This window comes from Triturus cristatus, chromosome 5_2 (assembly GCF_964204655.1).
Source record: "Triturus cristatus chromosome 5_2, aTriCri1.1, whole genome shotgun sequence".
Taxonomy (NCBI): domain Eukaryota; kingdom Metazoa; phylum Chordata; class Amphibia; order Caudata; family Salamandridae; genus Triturus; species Triturus cristatus.
The window spans coordinates 777,731,135-777,750,683 of record NC_140588.1 but is presented as its reverse complement, the minus strand read 5'-3'; the positions used below and the strand labels follow the sequence as shown (position 1 = coordinate 777,750,683).

At 42.7% G+C, this 19,549-nt stretch overlaps 1 protein-coding gene across 1 annotated transcript in view; it reads left to right on the top strand.

Annotated features, from left to right (window-relative positions):
• Window positions 1-19,549, top strand: part of FRMD7 (FERM domain containing 7) — a 669,715-nt gene that overhangs the window by 186,297 nt on the left and 463,869 nt on the right. Inside the window, exon 2 of the mRNA XM_085606672.1 lies at window positions 18,675-18,779. Coding sequence (XP_085462798.1) covers window positions 18,675-18,779 — 105 coding nt within the window. The remainder of the gene's footprint in view (window positions 1-18,674; window positions 18,780-19,549) is intronic.

The window sequence follows — 19,549 nt, the reverse complement described above, 5'->3', positions numbered from 1 at the left end:
CCGGGGAAAACGGCTGACGCCCAGTACTGCCAGTCTGGCCCTGGGTGGGGAGCAGATGATTCAAGATGTTGCAGGCTTCCTTAGCAGACACACATGCAGAGCACAGGCAGCAATAGTGATGCTACTCGCTCAAACACACACCTGTACATGCCTCATAATAGTTTGAGGAACAAAACTCTGCGATTCATTCCTCAAAAGTGTAAATATTGTCATTCAATGAATTCGGGCTAGATGATATTTCTCTTCCAGCCACACACTTCACATTCATCATTAGACATGAGTTCTTCTCGTTTGAGTTCGTTTCATTAATTTTTACTTATTTCTTAAATAATTTTAATATCAACTAACCACAGTTAAAAAAATAATACTCAGCTGACATGTATTTTGGAAAATTGTAGTTGCTTCTTTAAGGATGTTGATTAAATAAAAAAACTATATGCTAGATTCAGTGTCAACATATTCATCCTTTTACATTATCTGTTATGAGAAACCGGGTCATTAGTTGAGAGGGGTGGAAGCCCCACTTAAATAAAAAAAACAATCCTTGTCCGGGTGAACAACAAAAGTCACAAAATTAACCTGTGCTTAACCCTCTGTAGCTCGGCACAAAGCAGTTAGGCTTAACATGCAGGCAACGTGTAAAGTATTTATGTGGCACAAAAACAGTAATAAAGTGAAAACACACCACATGAACACTCCCAAACTAATTTAGAAAAAAAGTACATTTTTATAAATAAAATGATACCAGAATGACAACAATCTAATCAATAGAACCAGGGACATGTAATTTTAAAGTTTTAGGTAGATATAGCACCTAAGAGAGCAAAGCGGCACACGTGGTCTTCTGGTCTTGGTAGACCGGGGGAAAGTCACAAGTTCAGGCCGACTGCAATGGAGCACGGGCCAGACACAGGGGAAAGGTTAGTCCAGCTGAAAAAGTTACCTTCTCAAAGTACGGCACAAAGATTCCAGTTCATGGTGGAGCACGCTTCAAGGAGCAGGGAGACTATCCCAGGTGATTGTCTCTATAGCGCGAAAAGCAAGATTAGCGTAGCAGCCGGTCATCACTGTAGTGCAAAGATCCAGTCAGGCATTGCACACAGTCATTGCTGGAGCTTTGTGTTGAATGTCACTGCGGGCTGTCGTTGCTGTAGCTCGTGGTGCAGATCGCGCATTGCTAGTCGTCTCTGATGATTGCTATAGTTTGAATAGTTGGGTTCACCAGAGCTTTGCGTGGGTGGTCATCATAGGCAGCATAGTCTCAGCGTGAGTGTGCCCATTACGAGGAGCTCAACATTTCAGGACTCTCTCTAGCAGAGGCCAGCAAGGCTCAGGCATGTTCAGTTGTAGGTCTGGTCAGCTGGGCAGATGCAGGACAGGTTTCTGGAGCTTGGAGCTACGGCATGGAGTCGCTCTGATGGTCCTGGATTCAATTGGGCAGGTCTAGGCTTCCTTCCACAAGCAGTAGGGCAGCAGGACAGTCCTTCCAGCTGCAAAGCAGCATGGCAGTCCTTCCAGCTGTAGCGCAGCAGGACAGTCCATTCAGCAGTAAGGCAGTAGGGCAAACAAAAGACTACTGCCAGGTTCCTTTGTGTGTGTGTGTGTGCTGAAGGCAGTGCTTTGAAACGTAAGTGGGGCAGAAAACAGCTCTGCCCTAATCATCCTGGGAGAATGGCCTATCCTGCCAACATCTAGTCCTCCTTTGTCTCACTTTCTGGGTGGAATACACAAAGGCCATCTGCCAGGCCATTCACAGTCATGTGACCCAGGACCTATGTAGCAGGCACCGAACGGTTAGGACATGAAAATGCCAACTTTCTAAAAGTGAAAACATTTCAAACTTCACTTAGTCTCAAGTCAGAATTCACTGCGGTATAGTGAAAAAGCATTCACAGAAAATACAAATTCAACAATTTCTTCCATAAGTCTTCGATGTTTATTTTATTCATTGCGAACCATTATTTCATCACGATACATCAGTAATCCAATCTCTTAACTTGTGCCTATCCAGGCTTTCACATAAAACATTGGGAGATTCACCGTTCCTGTTGATACTACGTCACATGCTTTTCCAAACCCAATGCCTTTCGGGCATTTGATTGCCCTTCCTCAGGGGTAAACTACAATAAAAAAGCTCAAACTAATCATCCATACTCATAACGGACTCATGTATGTCATTAACATTGTCCATCCCTCATAGATGTCCTATAGACCTCACTAACCCGTATCATCTAGGTCGGAAAGCAATAAAGAATTAAATAAAAACAAGCACCTCCACTCAAATCATACCATCCTCAATTAACAATGTTAGATAACCAGACATTTATCACCCCATGCCCTGCAACGTGCTTCCTCTAAAAAAGCTTAAATGAACAGAAATGCCTGTGATCCCAACAGTCGTGTTGCTTCAAAAAATACCTTAATATGCTCGTAAATCTCACTTAATCAGAAAACACAATGCCCCCCATGTAACCTCATCTTGTGCAAAATTTTTAGTAAAGAACTAAGGGGCATATTATCAAGACAGGCGATACAATAATCGCCGCTTTAGCGGAAGAAAACTGCCGCTAAAACGGCGATAATGGGCTTGATAATATGCTCTATGGAATTCCAATTGAAGCCCATGTTAGATGTGAAGGACATCTAACATGAGCTTCAATTGGAATTTCACAGAGCATATTATCAAACCCATTATCGCTGTTTTAGCGGCAGTTTTCTGTCGCTAAAACGGCGATAATTCTATCGCCTGTCTTGATAATATGCCCCAAACATTCAAAACCCCACATGCTTAACACCATGCCCGCACTCATATTGCAAAATGCTAATTACCTTGAAAACCATAAACGTATTTCCCTCTACTGCCATCACGGCGAGTGTTCTAGTACAACGGCCACATCCACCCCCAGTATATTTAAATAATATCAGGTGCCCCAGAATTGATGAAACTCAACAAAATACTACCATGGCCTTATGCTATCCTGAAAATCCGACTAAGATTTAACCCCTTCAGCGCGGCGTGGATTACCGCGCCGTGCTGAAGGTTCGTTGCGCGGGCGGGGCCGTGACGGAGCGGTTCCGTCATCCGCACAGCGCGACCGATGCGCATGAAAGATAAGACATAAAAGCACCAAATATTCTCAACTATACATTAATTGCACTTATTCAGTCATTATTCAAAAAGAAGCTGTACTTTAAAAAAAATTGCATGTAGTCCTACATAGAAAGTTCGAGAGTTGCCAAAAAACACACATAAATACATGGATATCATCGGTAAGTGAGATTGCAGCGGAAAGGAGAATCTCCAATGTTGTGTAAATCCAATATTGTTGTCCATTGTTCGTTAACGTCACTGTTTTACCTTTGGGTGCATGCATGCCAGTGGAGGGAAAATATAGAAATATAGTTGCAAAAAATGGTATCTTGCACTCCTAATTTATCCAATTGATTTATGTAGCTCAGTGGCTCAGAATTGTCACGTGCAACACTGACAAGCGCGCTCCGTCCATGTGCGCCATAGTTCATATGAAAACATTTGAAACTTCACTTAGTCTCAAGTCAGGATGCACTGCGGTATAGTGAAAAAGCATTCACAGAAAATACAAATTCAACAATTTCTTCCATAAGTCCTCGATGTTTATTTCATACATTGTGAACCATTATTTCATCATGATACATCGGTAATCCAATCTCGCAACATGTGCCTATCCAGGCTTTCACATAAAACATTGGGAGATTCACCGTTCCTGTTGGTACTACGTTGTTAGAACAGGGGGTCTCTAGTTGGCTGAGGTAGGTTCCTTAGTCCAAATAGAGACTGTAGGAGAGGAGGGTCTGCTATCCTATGGTCACCCCAAATTTTTGCTTTTTGCTTCACTGGTTTTTGACATATTGAGGCTGTGGGCCTGCTAATCAGACCCCCAGCCTGCTGTTCTCTCTACTAAATTGACACTGTGCACCCTAGGTGCATAACCAATTGGAATTGGATCACCCTGTGAGCCCCTGTACCAGTGTACACTAGGCACCCAGGGCATTGGTGTATCTAAGGCCTACCAGGGGCTGAAGCATGTATTATGCCACCCCTGGCCTGGCCTAACAAATTTGACACAACTGGCTGATCACTCAGCTGGGGTAAGTTGGTGTAACCACCTCTTACTTAGGTGTAGTATACCTATACCTAACCTTAAATGGGACACATGTTAACCTATAAGTCACTCCTATGGCAGGCCTTGACAATCCTGAAGGCAGAGTGCTTGGTTGCATGTGAGATGGTGCTCTGGCATGAGCTGAGTCTGTCTGCAGTGGTCGGAACAACTTCCTTCTACCGTTTCCAGATATCGTCATGCCATATACTCTTAAGTGCATTATGAACCTCGCGGTTAAATGCTATCTTTGGTTTGGCTTTATCAAAACATGTCGAGTAAGGTGTCATACGAATTGGAATACTAACCCCTCGCCAATTCTGGCGACCGGGTTAGCATTCCACCCTTCTAGAGGGACACGACATGTACAGTACCTGAAACCCTGGTAGAATCAGACATAGCCTCAGCTCCACAAAATGGATGCTGCCACCACAGTCACAAGTCTGCCCTCCTGCTGCTGGGAGTCCTTCCAGCTTGGTAGACGTGGACAAAGGGTTTCCTGCCGGGGGAGGTGCGAGCACCACCCCAGACAGGATTTTGTGTATTGGTCAGGTAGGGCTTGAATGGAATCAGACATGCCTGAGGCTCACAAGGAGCCTCGGTGCATATGCCAGTTCAAACCGGTCCTGGGGCACACCAGCCCCGGACCTGGGGCGAGCTGGACAAAGGATTGGGGGTGTAACCACCCCCCTTCCTGGTCCCACCCTTAGGGAGGGACCTAGCAGGTAGTCCGGCCCCTAGAATCCGCTTAAAGGTAGGAGCTGTGTCCTAAGACTTCAGACATCCTGGAATCAACTTACTACAAAGAAGAAGACGGGAACTTCGACGCTCTGCTGCACAGAGGACTGAAGGAAATCTCCCCTATGGTCAGGGAGTGACCATCTTGCTAACGCAAGCACCAACCGGCTATTCAACGTCTGCTTTGCCGCTGCCTCCTGCCGGAGCCCGAGCCCAGAGCCCGACAAGACCTGGACCTCCAGATCTCTCACCGCCCGATCCACAGTCCCTGCAAAGAAGGAACCCGTGGAGGCACCGAGACACGTGGAGCCAGCCATCTTGGAAGACCAACGACAAGCTGCAAGCGCAACGACAGAGGCTCCCTCCAAGTTGTGCTTTGGGTCCTGAGAAGCCCAACCACCGAGCAGCATCTGCACCAAAGGTGAGCCCTCCAGCATCTCCACGATCTGCGTGGGGCTCCTCTGCACTTTGCATCTCGACGCGCCTGCCCGGTCCCTGGCCCGTTGACTAGTGGCCATTTTGGCAACCTATTTTGAAATCAACGATGCTGGTCTGGTTGCTCCCGACTGGCCCTAGCTGCTCTCCAAAAGAGCAGCTCCTCTGACCTTGCTGGTCAGAACAATCAGCTTTCCTCTCTTTCCACGACTCCTGCCTTTGCCAAGGCTTGTTTGCTTCTTTCGAGTCGCCAACACCGCCGACAGTGAGAGCCTGTGTGGGACAGCTCGTGACTTGACTCCTGGACGTCGTCGACCTTCAGGGACCACGTGGCTGCGGAGACAAGCTACACCTAACCACCTGTTTGCACCCGACATCGCCTGGTACCTACCTGGTGCCACGCCGGTCACTGGCTAGTGACTGTGAACACTGTCCCCTCTGCTTTCAGGTCTTCTACAACTTTGATCCACCCTTGGATCCAACGCATCCCTTCTGGACCGACCGCCTGCAGCATCTTTGTCATCAGGCTCCATTGAATCGATAGAAGAAACCCGACGCACTTCGAGACCTATGCACCCGCTTCCTGTGGGTGAGGTAAAGCTGGCACTCCGGTGCCCAAGTGTAGAGAAACATCTCTAGTGTCTGTGTTTTGAATCTTAAGATCGTAGTCCATCCAGAAGACCCTTTCTGCAGTAACTTTTAAACTTTTACGCACCCATTGAAAACCTATGGGAGCCCGCGTGTAACTTTCCTCACTGCACACGCGACCCGTGGACCTCCTGGTCACTAACTGAAGTTAGCTCCTTGTAGGCCCAGCGATTCTACAGGCCCTAGGCCTTTTCCCTTTCCTGTTCGTGGTACTTATACCACTATTTTAGTATATGGTTTGAGTGGCCACCAGGGCCCATCCATATAAAGTGCAACTTCTGTATATTATAACGTTGTCTTGTTTAACGATTTGTGCTCCTGTGCTCATAAAGAGTCTAGGGGATACTTTGAGTAATAAATACATATATATTTTGAATATATATCTGTGTGGTGTCCTTTCATTGGTATAAATGGGGGTTACATTTGGTAAAACAGCCTGCTTAACACGCTTTAACGAATTTAGCCTCAAAGACTGCTTAGCCTACGCTACCACTAGGGCAGCTAGTCCGAAAAGGTTGACTTACAACCACACCATAAGGGTTGCTTGGCATGGTACAAGGTGGTCACTTTAACTAGTGAACATCATATACCAGGCCAACTTCTCACAGACACCCTTGCTTCTAAGTCAGGGAAAGGAAGGACACCTTCTCAGATAGCCCCTGCTCACCCCCTCGGTAGCTTGGCACGGGCAGCCAGGCTTATCTCCAAGGAATATGTGTAAAGTATTTGCAACCATGCTCTCAGTAACCCAGTGATAACACCACAAATAGACTCCACACGAGTTTTATCAAAAACAATTATATGTTTATTAAAAAAAAGATATACGATGAGACCACGCGATAAAAATCCAACATTTGCATATTTGTAATATTTCACTTTTTCTCAGTTATTAGGCCAGGAAGCCTTTATAGGTTCTTGCAGTATTAATGGGCAATTCTCGATGATCCAATGCAGTCCTAATGCAATGCTATGCAGTTCGTAATGCAAGAATAAGGCACTTTGTAATGTAAAACTAATGCAGTTCATAATGCAACAACCAGGCTGTTCGTAATGCAAAAATAATGCAATTCATAATGCAACAATCAGGCAGTTTGTAATGCAAAAATAAAGCACTTCGTAATGCAACAATCAGGTAGTTCGTAATGCAAAAATAACGTACTCCGGCACCGATCGCAGTGCTCTGGACGGTCTCTATGCCACTCTTACTGACTCGCGGTTAGCTACTGCCAAAATATGCCCCCAATACTGTTATGATGGAAAACAAAGTGCAGCACCACACTCTGGCCTCGGTACTGCCACTCCTCGGCAAGTACGGGCCGCGATACGGACTTGAGCGGGGGCTCGCGCTGCACAGATGGGAAAGGTTGAGAGCGTTTTTCTCATAGCCCGCACCCCGTCCCAGGCGGCGACACACGCACGCTCGCTAAGCGTTACCTGGGGGTACGATCTCACTCTCCTCTCCTCGCGGCTTGGGCCTCCGATGCGACTTTGTTGATCTTGGGCAGTGGAACATGGACCCCCGGTGTTGATGGTTGGAGGTCACTCCTTGGCAAAGGCAGGCTCGGGCTGGCGGTGGTGAATTCTCACAGCTCCTCTGGGGATGCCGGTTCGGGCCGATGGAAATGACAATCGCAGCACTTCTGGTCACGCTGTCGATCAAAGCAGAGAACACAACTGCTCCGGGACACACAGTCACAGGGCAATTTCTCACAAAGGTCTCAGGCTGCAACAGGGCACACGCACACAGCGTCGCTGAGACTCACTTGAGCTCCGGGTGCACACGATCACAGGGCAATACTCACAAAGGTCTCAGGCGGCACAAAGCACACGCACACAGCGTCGCTGAGACTCACTTGGACTCCGGGTGCACACGATCACAGGGCAACCCTCACAAAGGTCTCAGGCTGCACGAAGCACACGCACACAACGTCGCTGAGACTCACTTGGACTCCAGGGCACACGATCACAGGGCAATCCTCATGAAGGTCTCAGGCTGCACGTAGCACATGCACACAACGTCGCTGAGAATCACTTGAACTCTGGGTGCACACAATCACAGGGCAATCCTCACGAAGGTCTCAGGCTGCACGTAGCACATGCACACAGCGTCGCTGAGACACACTTGGAAACTTTTACGTTCCTGAGTTTCCACAACAGGGAGCCAGCTCTCTTCGGGCCCTTGGGGACAAGTTACTTCAGGACACAGCACACAGCAAAGTCCTTTCAAGCAGGGGGACACAGCACACAGCAAAGTCCCTTAGCCTCTCCTTGGTTAAATCAGCAAACTGCAGGCCAGCCCAGAACACACAGTAAGGGTCAGTCTCTTCAGCTGTTTCTTCCTTGACAGAGGTTCCTCTTGACCACAAATTAGTTTAAATCCTTTTCAGTCTTGATCAGTCCAAAGTCCAGGGGTTTCAGCCATCATAGTTATACCCCTAAATGTCTTTTAAGTCTTTGTGTTCAGGGGGGCACTGACCCCTGTCCAAGTCAGTTCTGGGTGTCTCCCTGCCAGTGACACCTTCTTCCTTTGATTGTGGAGTCTGGATCCTCAATCACTCAGCAGGAGATGGAGCCATTGTTTTATGGCAGCAGCCCAGACCTCTTCACCTCCAAGGACTACTCCTCCCCCTACACTCCAGATGCAGGTCAACCGTGGCTGTCTCACCTACTCCTCCCCTGGGTCAAGACATTACCCAGATCCTATCACACTCAAATCCAGACAGTCGATCCACAACCAGGCAGAGACACACAGAATTGTTAGAAAAAAAAAACCAGCCACTTCTAAAAGCGTGGTTTCTAAATACACAATTCAAAAACCACCTTCACAAAAAGATGTGTTATTAAATTGTGAGTTCAGGCACACTGAAGTTCACCCCTCCATCTTAAACCTATGGGAAGATAGGCTGGAAACATTTTACACAGCCTCCCCCATTCTGTCCTATAGGCAAGATGGCCTTGCAACAGTGAAAAACAAATGTGGCAGTTTTTCACTGTTAGGACATGTTACACACCTTGGTACCTGTCCTACCTTTCACATACACGGCACCCTGCCCAGGGGTGTCTGATGTGCATAAAAAGGGAAGGGTAAGGCCTGGCAAGTAGGCGCACTTGTCAGGATAACATGGCAGTTAGCAAACCGTGCAGGCACGGCAGTGGCAGGCCTGAGTTCTCTCTTTAGGGCTACTTGTGTCGGTGGCACAATTAGTGCTGCAGGGCCACTAGTAGCATTTGCATTACCAGCCCTGGCACACATTGTGCACTTTACTAGGGACTTTATTTGTAAGGCAAACATACCAATCATGGACAACCGATTACCATTACACTTTACACAGGGAGCACTTGCACTTTGACACTAATCAGCAGTGGCAAAGTGCCCAAAGCATCTAAGTTGGCAACACCATGTCAGAAAAAAGGTGTATAGGGAAGGTAAAAAAGTTTAGGGAACTTTAGCCAAAAAGGGCCAAGTCCAACATACGTCATATGCTTTTCCAAACCCAATGCATTTCGGGCATTTGATTGCCCTTCCTCAGGGGTAAACTACAATAAAAAAAGCTCAAATTAATCACACATACTCATAACGGACTCATGTATGTCATTAACATTGTCCAACCCTTGTAGATGTCCTATAGATCTCACTAACCCATATCACCTAGGTCAGAAAGCAATGAAGAATTAAATCAAAACAAGCGCGTCTACTCAAATCATACCATACTCAATTAACAATGTGAGCTAACCATCCATTTATCACCCCATGCCTTGCAACGTGCTTCCCCTCCTAAAGCTTAAATGAACAAAAATGCCTGTGATCCCAACAGTCGTGTTGCTTCAAAAAATACCTTAATATGCTCGTAAATCTCACTTAATCAGAAAACGCAATGACCCACCCATGTAACCTCATCTCGTGCAACATTTTTAGTAAAGAACAAACATTCAAAACCCCCACCTGCTTAACACCATGCCCGCACTCATATTGTGAAATGCTAATTACATGTCTGAGGACGGGCAATCAAATGCCCGAAATGCATTGGGTTTGGAAGAGCACATGACGTAGTATCAACAGGAACGGTGAATCTCCCAATGTTTTATGTGAAAGCCTAGAAAGGCACACGTTAAGAGATTGGATTACTGATGTATCATGATGAAATAATGGTTCACAATGTATAAAATGAAATAAACATTGAGGACTTATGGAAGAAATTGTTGAATTTGTATTTTCTTTGAATGCTTTTTCACTATACCGCCGTGCATTCTGACATGAGACTAAGTGAAGTTTCAAATGTTTTCATATAAACTATGGCACACATGGACGGAGCGCGCTTGTCAGTGTGGTGCACGCGACAATTCTGAGCCACTGAGCTACATAAATCAATTGAATAAATTAGGAGTGCAAGAAACCATTTTTTACAACTAACTTTATAAAAGTGCCATTTTTAGAATTGTGGCCTAAAATCCGACTTTACAATTAAAGAGGGTTTTGAATTACAATTCTTTTGAGTATAAACATAATTTTCCTATCTCCGCCCAAACCTATCACTTATAAACTGTTATAAGGTAACCTAATGTTATCCTATGGGGGAGATTGGCCATGCAATAGCAAAAATCAACTTGAGAGGTTTTTGACTACCAGGACATGCAAAACTTAAACCCACTTATCATCCTTTTTAAATACAATGCACCATGCCTATAAGCTTTTAGGGCCTACCTTAGGAGTAACCTATAAGTATTTAAAAGGATGGTTTAGGCCTGGCATAATGTTTATTTTTAACCTTTGTGAGTTATCGTGCACTCTGAGTTCTACTGTTATGTGCCATATAGGTACCCCAATATAGGCTCAGGTAGCAACCTCCCCTTTCATTGGAAATAAATGTAGGAAAGACAAAGTTTATGGTTTTTCGTGGCCCTAGGCGTGTTAGTGCGCGGGTTTGTATGGGTGGTGTTAGTTTGGACCAAACGGCTGTGTTCACCTACTTGGGGGTTACCTTCAGTGAGAATTGTAGCTGGTCACATCAGTTGGACCTCCTCGTTCTTAAACACGCCCAATTAGGTGGAGCTCTGTTGAAAGAGCATAGCCTTTCTGTAACTAAACCAATAGCTTCCTGATGAAGATTTATGGCTCTAAGATTCTCCCTGCTATTTTATATGGTGCCGAATTGTGGGGTTTTAGTAATCTGTCCAAACTAACGACTGCCCAGAATAAATTCCTTAGGTCAGCAATAGGGCTTCCCCAATCAACACCGTGTATTCCACTATTATATGATTTGGGCTTCCAGCCCTTAGAGGACATGGCAAGGTTCAGACCCCTGGCGTTTTGGCGTCGTCTGTGGACCACACCTGAACTGTCTATCTATGCTAAAGCTCTTCTGGAAGTTAAAGGGCTCGAGGGTTCTCATAGGATATCCTGGTTGTCTGGTGTTAAATCCCTGTTGATTGATCTTGGGATGGGTGACCTTTGGGCCAACCCAGACACAGCTGTTTTCCCGACGAAAACTGTACTCAGGGACGCCGATTGGTGTGGGATTAAGGCTAGGAGATTTGCCTCCCTTTCGGGTAGCTCCATGACAGCTATGTTTATTGCTCTTAAGGACGAGTCCGCTTATGAAGGATATTGGGACACTATTATGAAACATTTTGACCGTAAACTGTACCATCAGTTTAGAGTGTGCTCCCTACCACTGCGAGGGCTACCAAAAAGCTGGAGCCCTCTTGGTAGTGACAAGTGCCCCTTTTGTGTGGACAAGATAGAATCTACGGATCACTTTATTTTTTGTTGTCCAGCATATCTTTCCCCACGACGGGTGTGGCTCCGTTCTGTTTGCCGATTGATGAGTACCCGTTCTGCACAGGTTGCCAGTAGAATTTTGAAATCCGATACATCTAAACTTGTTGTTATAGGTGTTGCCAAATTCATCAGCTGGGCTTGGATACTCAGGACTCGGAAGCTTAAATCCTAAATTGCGTCCCACATGTGATTTTGTTGATTTTAATCATTGTTACCATTATGGCCATAGGGTGGGTTACTGCGTGTTTTTGGACTATCTACTATGTATAGCCTTCATGTTTTAATAATATGAACATTAAATAATTTTTATTTGGTTTTATATTTTATTCTTGTTTTGTTACATTGATACCGTATTTTATATGTATTTTTCATATGTATAGTATGTCTTTTATGGTAACAATCGAATAAAGACCTTTTTTGACTTGACTTGACTTGACTACCAGGACATGCAAAACTTAAACCCACTTATCATCCTTTTTAAATACAATGCACCATGCCCTATACGCTTTTAGGGCCTACCTTAGGAGTAACCTATAAGTATTTAAAAGGATGGTTTAGGCCTGGCATAATGTTTATTTTTAACCTTTGTGAGTTATCGTGCGCTCTGAGTTCTACTGTTATGTTCCATATAGGTACCCCAATATAGGCTCAGGTAGCAACCTCCCCTTTCACCTATATTCTCCCCTACCATTACTCTACGTAACTGTTCTTGGGACTGAACTTTTACCTAGTTACGGTACTGCTAACAGGACGTGGGGTTTTCCCTGAAAACTAGCCTCATCCATTATGCATGAGAATTCTTGGAAACTCGGCTGGACTGCCATCGCCTGCATAATAACTATGCATAAGGGTCATTGATTCCGTCATCCTAAGTCCGACATGACACAGCAAGGTAGAACCCTTGGGGGTACCACTATGGGTATATAAACACCATTTCTTGCGATAGAGAGAGGAGAAAAGTACTTCCATGCCGACACACTGACGCGAGACGCTGAGGTTCCTGCTCAGACACTCCAGCTTGCAGTGATCTTACATCCCTTTCGGGATGTCCATCTCGAGACCAAGACAGGGTCCCACAGTCTCTCACTTCAGGTAATGGGGTTGACTTTATCCTAGAGGGATTCTTGGCTTTACACCTACATACATGCTAGGTGCACTTAGGTACATCTAGTTAGGGTTGCATCGTAGGAGTACGCATTTACTACTGTCATGTATTTTATATACTTGCCTGTATTCATTGTTTTAGCACTATGGTAGAAATCTACCATCCTTTTACTCTGTTAGTGCTTCTAATCATTTATATATGTTTCTGTCTAATGGTTGTTTCAGCACACCTATTTTACACTAGAATGGCGCCGGCTCAATAAATACTTATTGGAAAACGTCCCCACCGTTTATTCTGTGCATTTCTCTGAGACAAAGTGAGCACGAGTGACTCAGCGAAAAGTATAGCACTGTTTCCACGATCCATGATGTGACAGAGTTGTCATGTTGGATAGTTGCCAAGAACTATTCTCTCCTTGGTAAGGGTGTTTCTAGTGGCACTTTGAGCTAGCTGGTATACAGGCTAACATACCCGGTGGGGGTGTCTAGAATCAGTCTGGACACCAATACTACAGTGTATGTTGTTTAAACGTGCAGATCCTAAATAGGTTTGTAGGAACTACACGACACTACCTTGTTTATCAAAATTTTAACAAAAAGCGTGCTGCCTTGAGTACGTATGTGGTCAATCATACACAATATTACACTACAATATACTGCCAAAGATACTCATTCCCTGGACCCCAACAGCACTGCTGAAAGAATATATCACAAACAACACTCAAACATATTCAATGCTTTGACAAAAATATGTTTTGTTCTTGTTACTTCGAATTGCAAATCTTAACTAATACATAGATCACTCCTGTAATCTACCTTCTTTTGCCATTATTGCCATACAAAAAACCTCATGATCCTATTTATAAATCATACATTTTAGAACTTTACAATCATTACAAAACTTGATTGCCCAATCCATTTTCGGATGCTGTCTCTTCTTCAGGGGATGTTGTTTGTAACTAAAATGTAAACAAAAAGGAACAATGTTCAAGTTCAAGTAGGTTCAATCCCTAAGCAACAATTTGATTAATAACTTGATAATATTAGACTGTTACAGTGCTGTTTTGTCAAACTTTTTCTGAGTTGTTATCCTTAAATAAAATGTGTTGTATCATGCATAATTGAGATCTGGGAACAATAAGCGTCTCCAGCCCGAAACATAAACCCTGTGAACAAATCAGCCCATTTGTGAAACTTTTTCATAAGCAAAGGTTGAAACTGAAAGAGTTGAGAGGAATCTATAGTGGAAATAAAATAAAAATAAAAATAAGAAATTCATTGATTTTCTTGTCCCAGTGCTTCTTTGTATTACGAATAGAGGTGCAAAAATAATAAAGGTGATATAAGTCAACAAGTTAAGGTATGAAATTTGAAGCAATAAGAACAATACATATTTTGTCAAAGCTTTAAATATGTTTGAGTATTATTTGGGATATATTCTTACAGTAGTGCTGTCGCGGTCCAAGGAATGAGTATCTTTGACAGTATATTATAAGGGTTTATTTTGCCAGGTCAAATGGCAGTTTGAAACTGCACTACAGGCTGCAGTGGCAGGCTTGAGATAAGTTCTAAAGTGCTCCTTTACAGGGAGGCACAGTGAGTGCTGCAGGCCCATTAGCAGCATTTACTTTTTGAAGCCTGAGCACCATTTATTAGGAATTGGGATTTATAGGTAAATTAACTGTGCCAATTTGATGTAGACCAGTCGCACCATGTTTTAGGGAGAGAGCACAAGCACTTGAACACTGGTTAGCAGTGATAAAGGACACAGAGTCCTAAAGCCAACAAAAACGACTTCAGCACAATAGGAGGTGTGAAGGAAAACATTTTTGGGGGATTACCACACAAGGGTGTCAGGTCTGACATCTGTAAATATTAACCTTTTGTGCAAATCAACAATTTCTTTAAATTCTACATCATATCCAAAAAGGATGGCATCAACTACTTCATACATTTTGTAATAAGTCCTTTGTTGTTGTCTTTAAAGAACACCCTTAGTTTGAATTTGACCAGTCTTAGTTTTTCTACTCCTTATTTTGTATGAAGTTCAAATTAAAATTTTGTATCCACATCATCAGCATTACAGATTACCATCAATCACTGCACATACACATCATTACAACATTCTTTAAAGACTATCTATAATTGATATATGCTCAATTTACATTTTATCCCTTATAAATAGCATGAAAACCAATTTTAGTCAATAATCTGTTAACAGAAAAATTATTAAAACCTCCCATAGACATTTTGCTCACTGCTACAGCAAACAACGCTGAAAGGATTTATACCAAATTTTGCATGATTGTAGGACCTCACTTAAAAATATGCTTTTTGTGGTTTGGTGTAAATGTGTTCAGTAGTTTCTGAGATATTAGCATTTAAAACAAGCATTGGCAAAGCCAGTAGGTAATGGTTGGCCACCAGTCTTTTGGCAATTCTTGTTTTTTCATGGTCTTTTCAAAACGCAATTGTTCGGGAAGCTGCCAGGCCTTCACAAACTATAAAAACAAAAAAAACATAATTGGCTAAATGCAAAGAACATTTTGGGTCTCAAAAAAGTACACATTACCATAGTACTCCCTGGCACTGTGTAAATGTGCTCCTTGTGAAGGGGCCCCATGCCGTAATTCATAGTAAAATCAGTCACTGGCTCTAGGGGCCTGACACATTGCCCCTTGATGCATGCTGGAGAGAGTGGAAGAAAAATGTGAATGGCACAATCACAGACTAATGGATGAAATCAGGCTGAAAACCTCAATAAGTATTTACAGTACACATACTTTTAGTAAAAAGGTCTTGTCTAATACAGACCTTAAAAAAGCCAATCCATTGGGCCTTTGCTGTCAGCCTTTTACCTTTGACACAGAAGGCAAGAAAGAAAAAAGGAAAGAAAGAAAGGAAGGAAGACAGGCAAAAAAAGAAAGGGAGGCAGGCAAAAAAGGAAGAAAGTAGACAAAATAGGAAAGCAGGAAGAGAATCAAAAGAGGAAGATAGGCAAAACATAGAAAGAAAAAGGAAAGAAAGAAAGAAGTAAAAAAAAAGAAAGAAGGCAAAAAAGAAAGACAAAGGAAAGAAAGAAAAAAGTAAAGCAGACAAGAAAGAAAGAAGAAAAAGGAAAAAGAAAGAAGGAAGGGAAGAAAGAAGGCAAAACTAGAAAGAAATAAGGAATGATGGCCAAAAATGAAGACGGAAAGAAGTAGTACAGAAGGAACAGAAGAAGGAAAGAAAGTAAAGAAAGAAGGAAACAAAGATGGCAAAAAGAAAGAAGGAAAGTAGGCAAAAAGAAAGATGGAAATAAAGCAGGAAGGAAGGAAAGAAAGAAGGAGTGCTAAAAAAAGAAAGGAAAGTATGAAAAGAATAGGAAATGAAGGCACGAAAGAAGGAAAGAGAAAACAAGGAAGGTAAAGGAGAAAGAAAGAAACAAGAAAGAAAGCAAGAAAGAAGGAACAGTAGAAAATGGGAAAGGAAAAAAAGAAAATGGAGGAATTAAAAATGGAAAAGAGGGCAAATAGTAAAGAAGAAAGGAATGAAGGATAGAAGGAAGGAAAGAAGGCAAAAAAGAAACAAAGAAGCAAAGAAAGAAGGCAAAAAAGAAAAAAAGAAAGACAAAAAGAAAGGCAAAAATTAAAGAACAAAGAAAAGGAGGAAAGAAAGAAGGAAGAAAAGAAAAGAAAAGACAGGAAAGAAAGAAAAAAAAGGAAAGAAGGCAAAACAGAATGAAAGAAGGCAATAACAAAAGAAAGGATGGAAGGCATAAACAAAGAAAGTAGGAAAGAAAGAAGGTAGAAAGGAAGGAAAGAAGGAAGGAGGGCAAAAAAGAAAAAGGAAGCAAGGCAAAAAAGGAAAGGCAAAATGGAAAGAAATAAGGTAAACATGAAAGAGAAAAGGTAAGAAAAAAGAAAGAAAGAGAGAAGGCACAAAAGAAGGAAATAAAGAAGGCAAGAAAGGAAAAATAAAGAAGGGAAGAAAGAAGGGAAGAGAATGAAAGAAGACAAATGGAAAGGAAGAAGCAAGGAAGCAAAGAAAGAAGGAATGAAAAGAAGGCAAAACAGAAGCAAAGAAAGATGGAATGAAAAAAGGAAAGAAGCCAAAAAGAAAGAGGAATAAAGAAGGAAAAGGGGGAAAAAAGTGGAAAGAATCAAATAAAAAGCAAAAAAGAAAGCAAGGAGACAAAAAAGCAAGAAAGACTGAAAGAAAGAATTGAAGGAAAAAGGAAAAAAGAAAGGAAGAAAAAAGAAAGGAAGGAAAGAAAAAAAGAAAGAGGATTCACAGTATAAAATATTGGATACTAAAACCTAAATTACACCCCAACTATGTTTACATAAAAGCATTACAAATGTTTCGGCAAATTAATCAGGATAACGTTTGGTTTTCTTCCAAGGCAAAGTTTATTAAAGTACCATTAGTGAAACCGAGTCCAAGGAATAACTGCAGTCAGATAAACAAAGTCAACTGCAAAAGGAATTTGCAACAGCATTGGCAGGAAACAGGAACAGATAAAGCGGGAATGTGCCCTTTGCTCACTTCAAAGGCATCACATCAGGCAACACTAAAGAAATGATAAAGTAAAAACAAAAACACTGCCACTAAAGGGAACTACCTTGTGTGCGGATGTCTACCTTGTGAAAAAGAAAATGCAGTTGCTCAAAGTGAAGTTAGCCAGTGGCTGAAGTAGGCTGACCCATTGCCCATGCTGTCTGTTATAGTGGGCAAAAACAAAATGTGAATGACTCAACAGGCCAATGGATGAAGAAAGAAGGCTGTAAGCCCCTTTAAGTAAGTATATTGTACATATTATTTTAGTAAAACCAAAAGGTCTTGGCTAACGCCGACATAAAAAGGTACTGGATGGCCTTGATAGAGTGAACGCTCTAAATAACTTTACCATTTAAAATCAAGATTTCCAAAACCATAGTTTCTGCAATTATTCCAGGGGTGTGATTGGCTGAGGAAGGGATTCAAAAAATGTTTACATCTTAAAAATCACAGTTTTGGTCAAAATTGGGATTTTAGTTTCATGGAAAAAAGTCCACAGCGAAAGGATAGGCATCTGAGTCCCAGGGAGAGCTAGGGGTACTCAGAGGAGTGGAAAATGGTGATAAAACTAAAATAGAGGAAAAGGGACAAATTTGCCAAGGTAAAAAAAGTAAACATCTATTTTTGGGTGAAGGCCCTAGTGGGGTGTGTGGCTACAGACATTGGCCAAAGACTGTGCACAGAGTTGAACAGGTACACAACAAGTGAATGCAGTACTTCAGAAAAACATTCATTGAGAAAACCACAGTTAAAGGTTAGTTATGGTTGAGTGAACATACACCTAAAAAGCTGTTAATTCTGCCAGTCAGGCATGCAATGCACAACAGACATCATAGTGCACACCGGATGCCATGCTCAGTACACTACTTTGCTAATGATATATGATTTTAAAAAACTGTCTACACAGAGCACACGTTGCAGGAGGAGTTAGTTCAGGCGTGCATTGCCAATTGCCTACCATAACTGTCAAATTTCAGAGCCTGGTTTGGTTTGTATTCGCTGAAAGATATCTAGCCTTTAACTTTGTTTTATATCAGTAAATATAAAGTATCATGCAGTTTTACAGTGGTTTAGCAAGTACAGTTAACTCTTTTTTTAAATAAGTTTTTGAACAAGTGACGTGGCTGTCTTTGTACCGGGAAGTTCAAAGAAACCGTTGTTTTGTAATTCTATTAAAAATGAGCATTTTTAAGATTTTACATACACGACTGTACCAGTGACGTTGTTATTCAATTGTTTTTGCTCCATCAAGAGTATTGTTTCTTATTGTCTGTTTTACTAATTTATTTCAGCAAAAAGCTCGAGGAAATGAACTGTTTACTATGAGCTGCAGTCAACTGAACCTTGCAGAGAAGGAATATTTTGGACTAGAATTCAGGAACCACTATGGTAGTAATGTAAGTGCGTTTCCTTCTTCTCAATAATGACAATGTTTGTGTCAGATTTTTGTAGTGTTGGGAGAAAAGGCCAGCCAAGACATCGCAACAATTAACATCCTAATGATGTGGTTATAGGACACATTCATGTATGCCGGCAAAAGAATGAAGGAAACGCAGGCCTAGGATGTATTTACTAGATGCATATGAAAGTGGGAAATATTGACAGCATAGTTTGAAGTATAGAAAACAAAATGTACATTTGTGTGAGACAACAAATAAAAAGACTAAAAAACAAAGTCACAGATATGCAGTTATGTGGTCACAAGTCTTAATACGCGGATTGCATGAAGTGTTTGAGGTCTGGGTAATGTGGACCACAGCAGGGCTGAGCCCTACGAACAGCATTCTGTGAGTAATTTGATGCCTGGATCAGCATTCTTGACCCGTTCTCGGTGGAACTGGGCCTGTCCCGTGAGTTGGAGCCCCGGCGGGTGCAGTTACAGCCGCGGGATTATCAGTGCGAGCCACCACGATGAGCAGAGTGCAGCTGTGTCGGTCAGGTTCACCCCCCAGAAGCAGCTGCAGGGCCTTCGCTGACAAAAGTACACACAGCTGTTGTCATGAAAAAATACGAATTGTCTTTAGTCTCTCTTGATCCTGCCACGGGCACAGAGCATGTGTCCTCTGACTCTACCAAGGAGGCGATTTGCTCATTTTAACCCCACTGTGAAATGCTTCTTCTGTCCTGGCCGGAGGCATAGCAGCCCTGGTGAAAGGTTTAGATAATA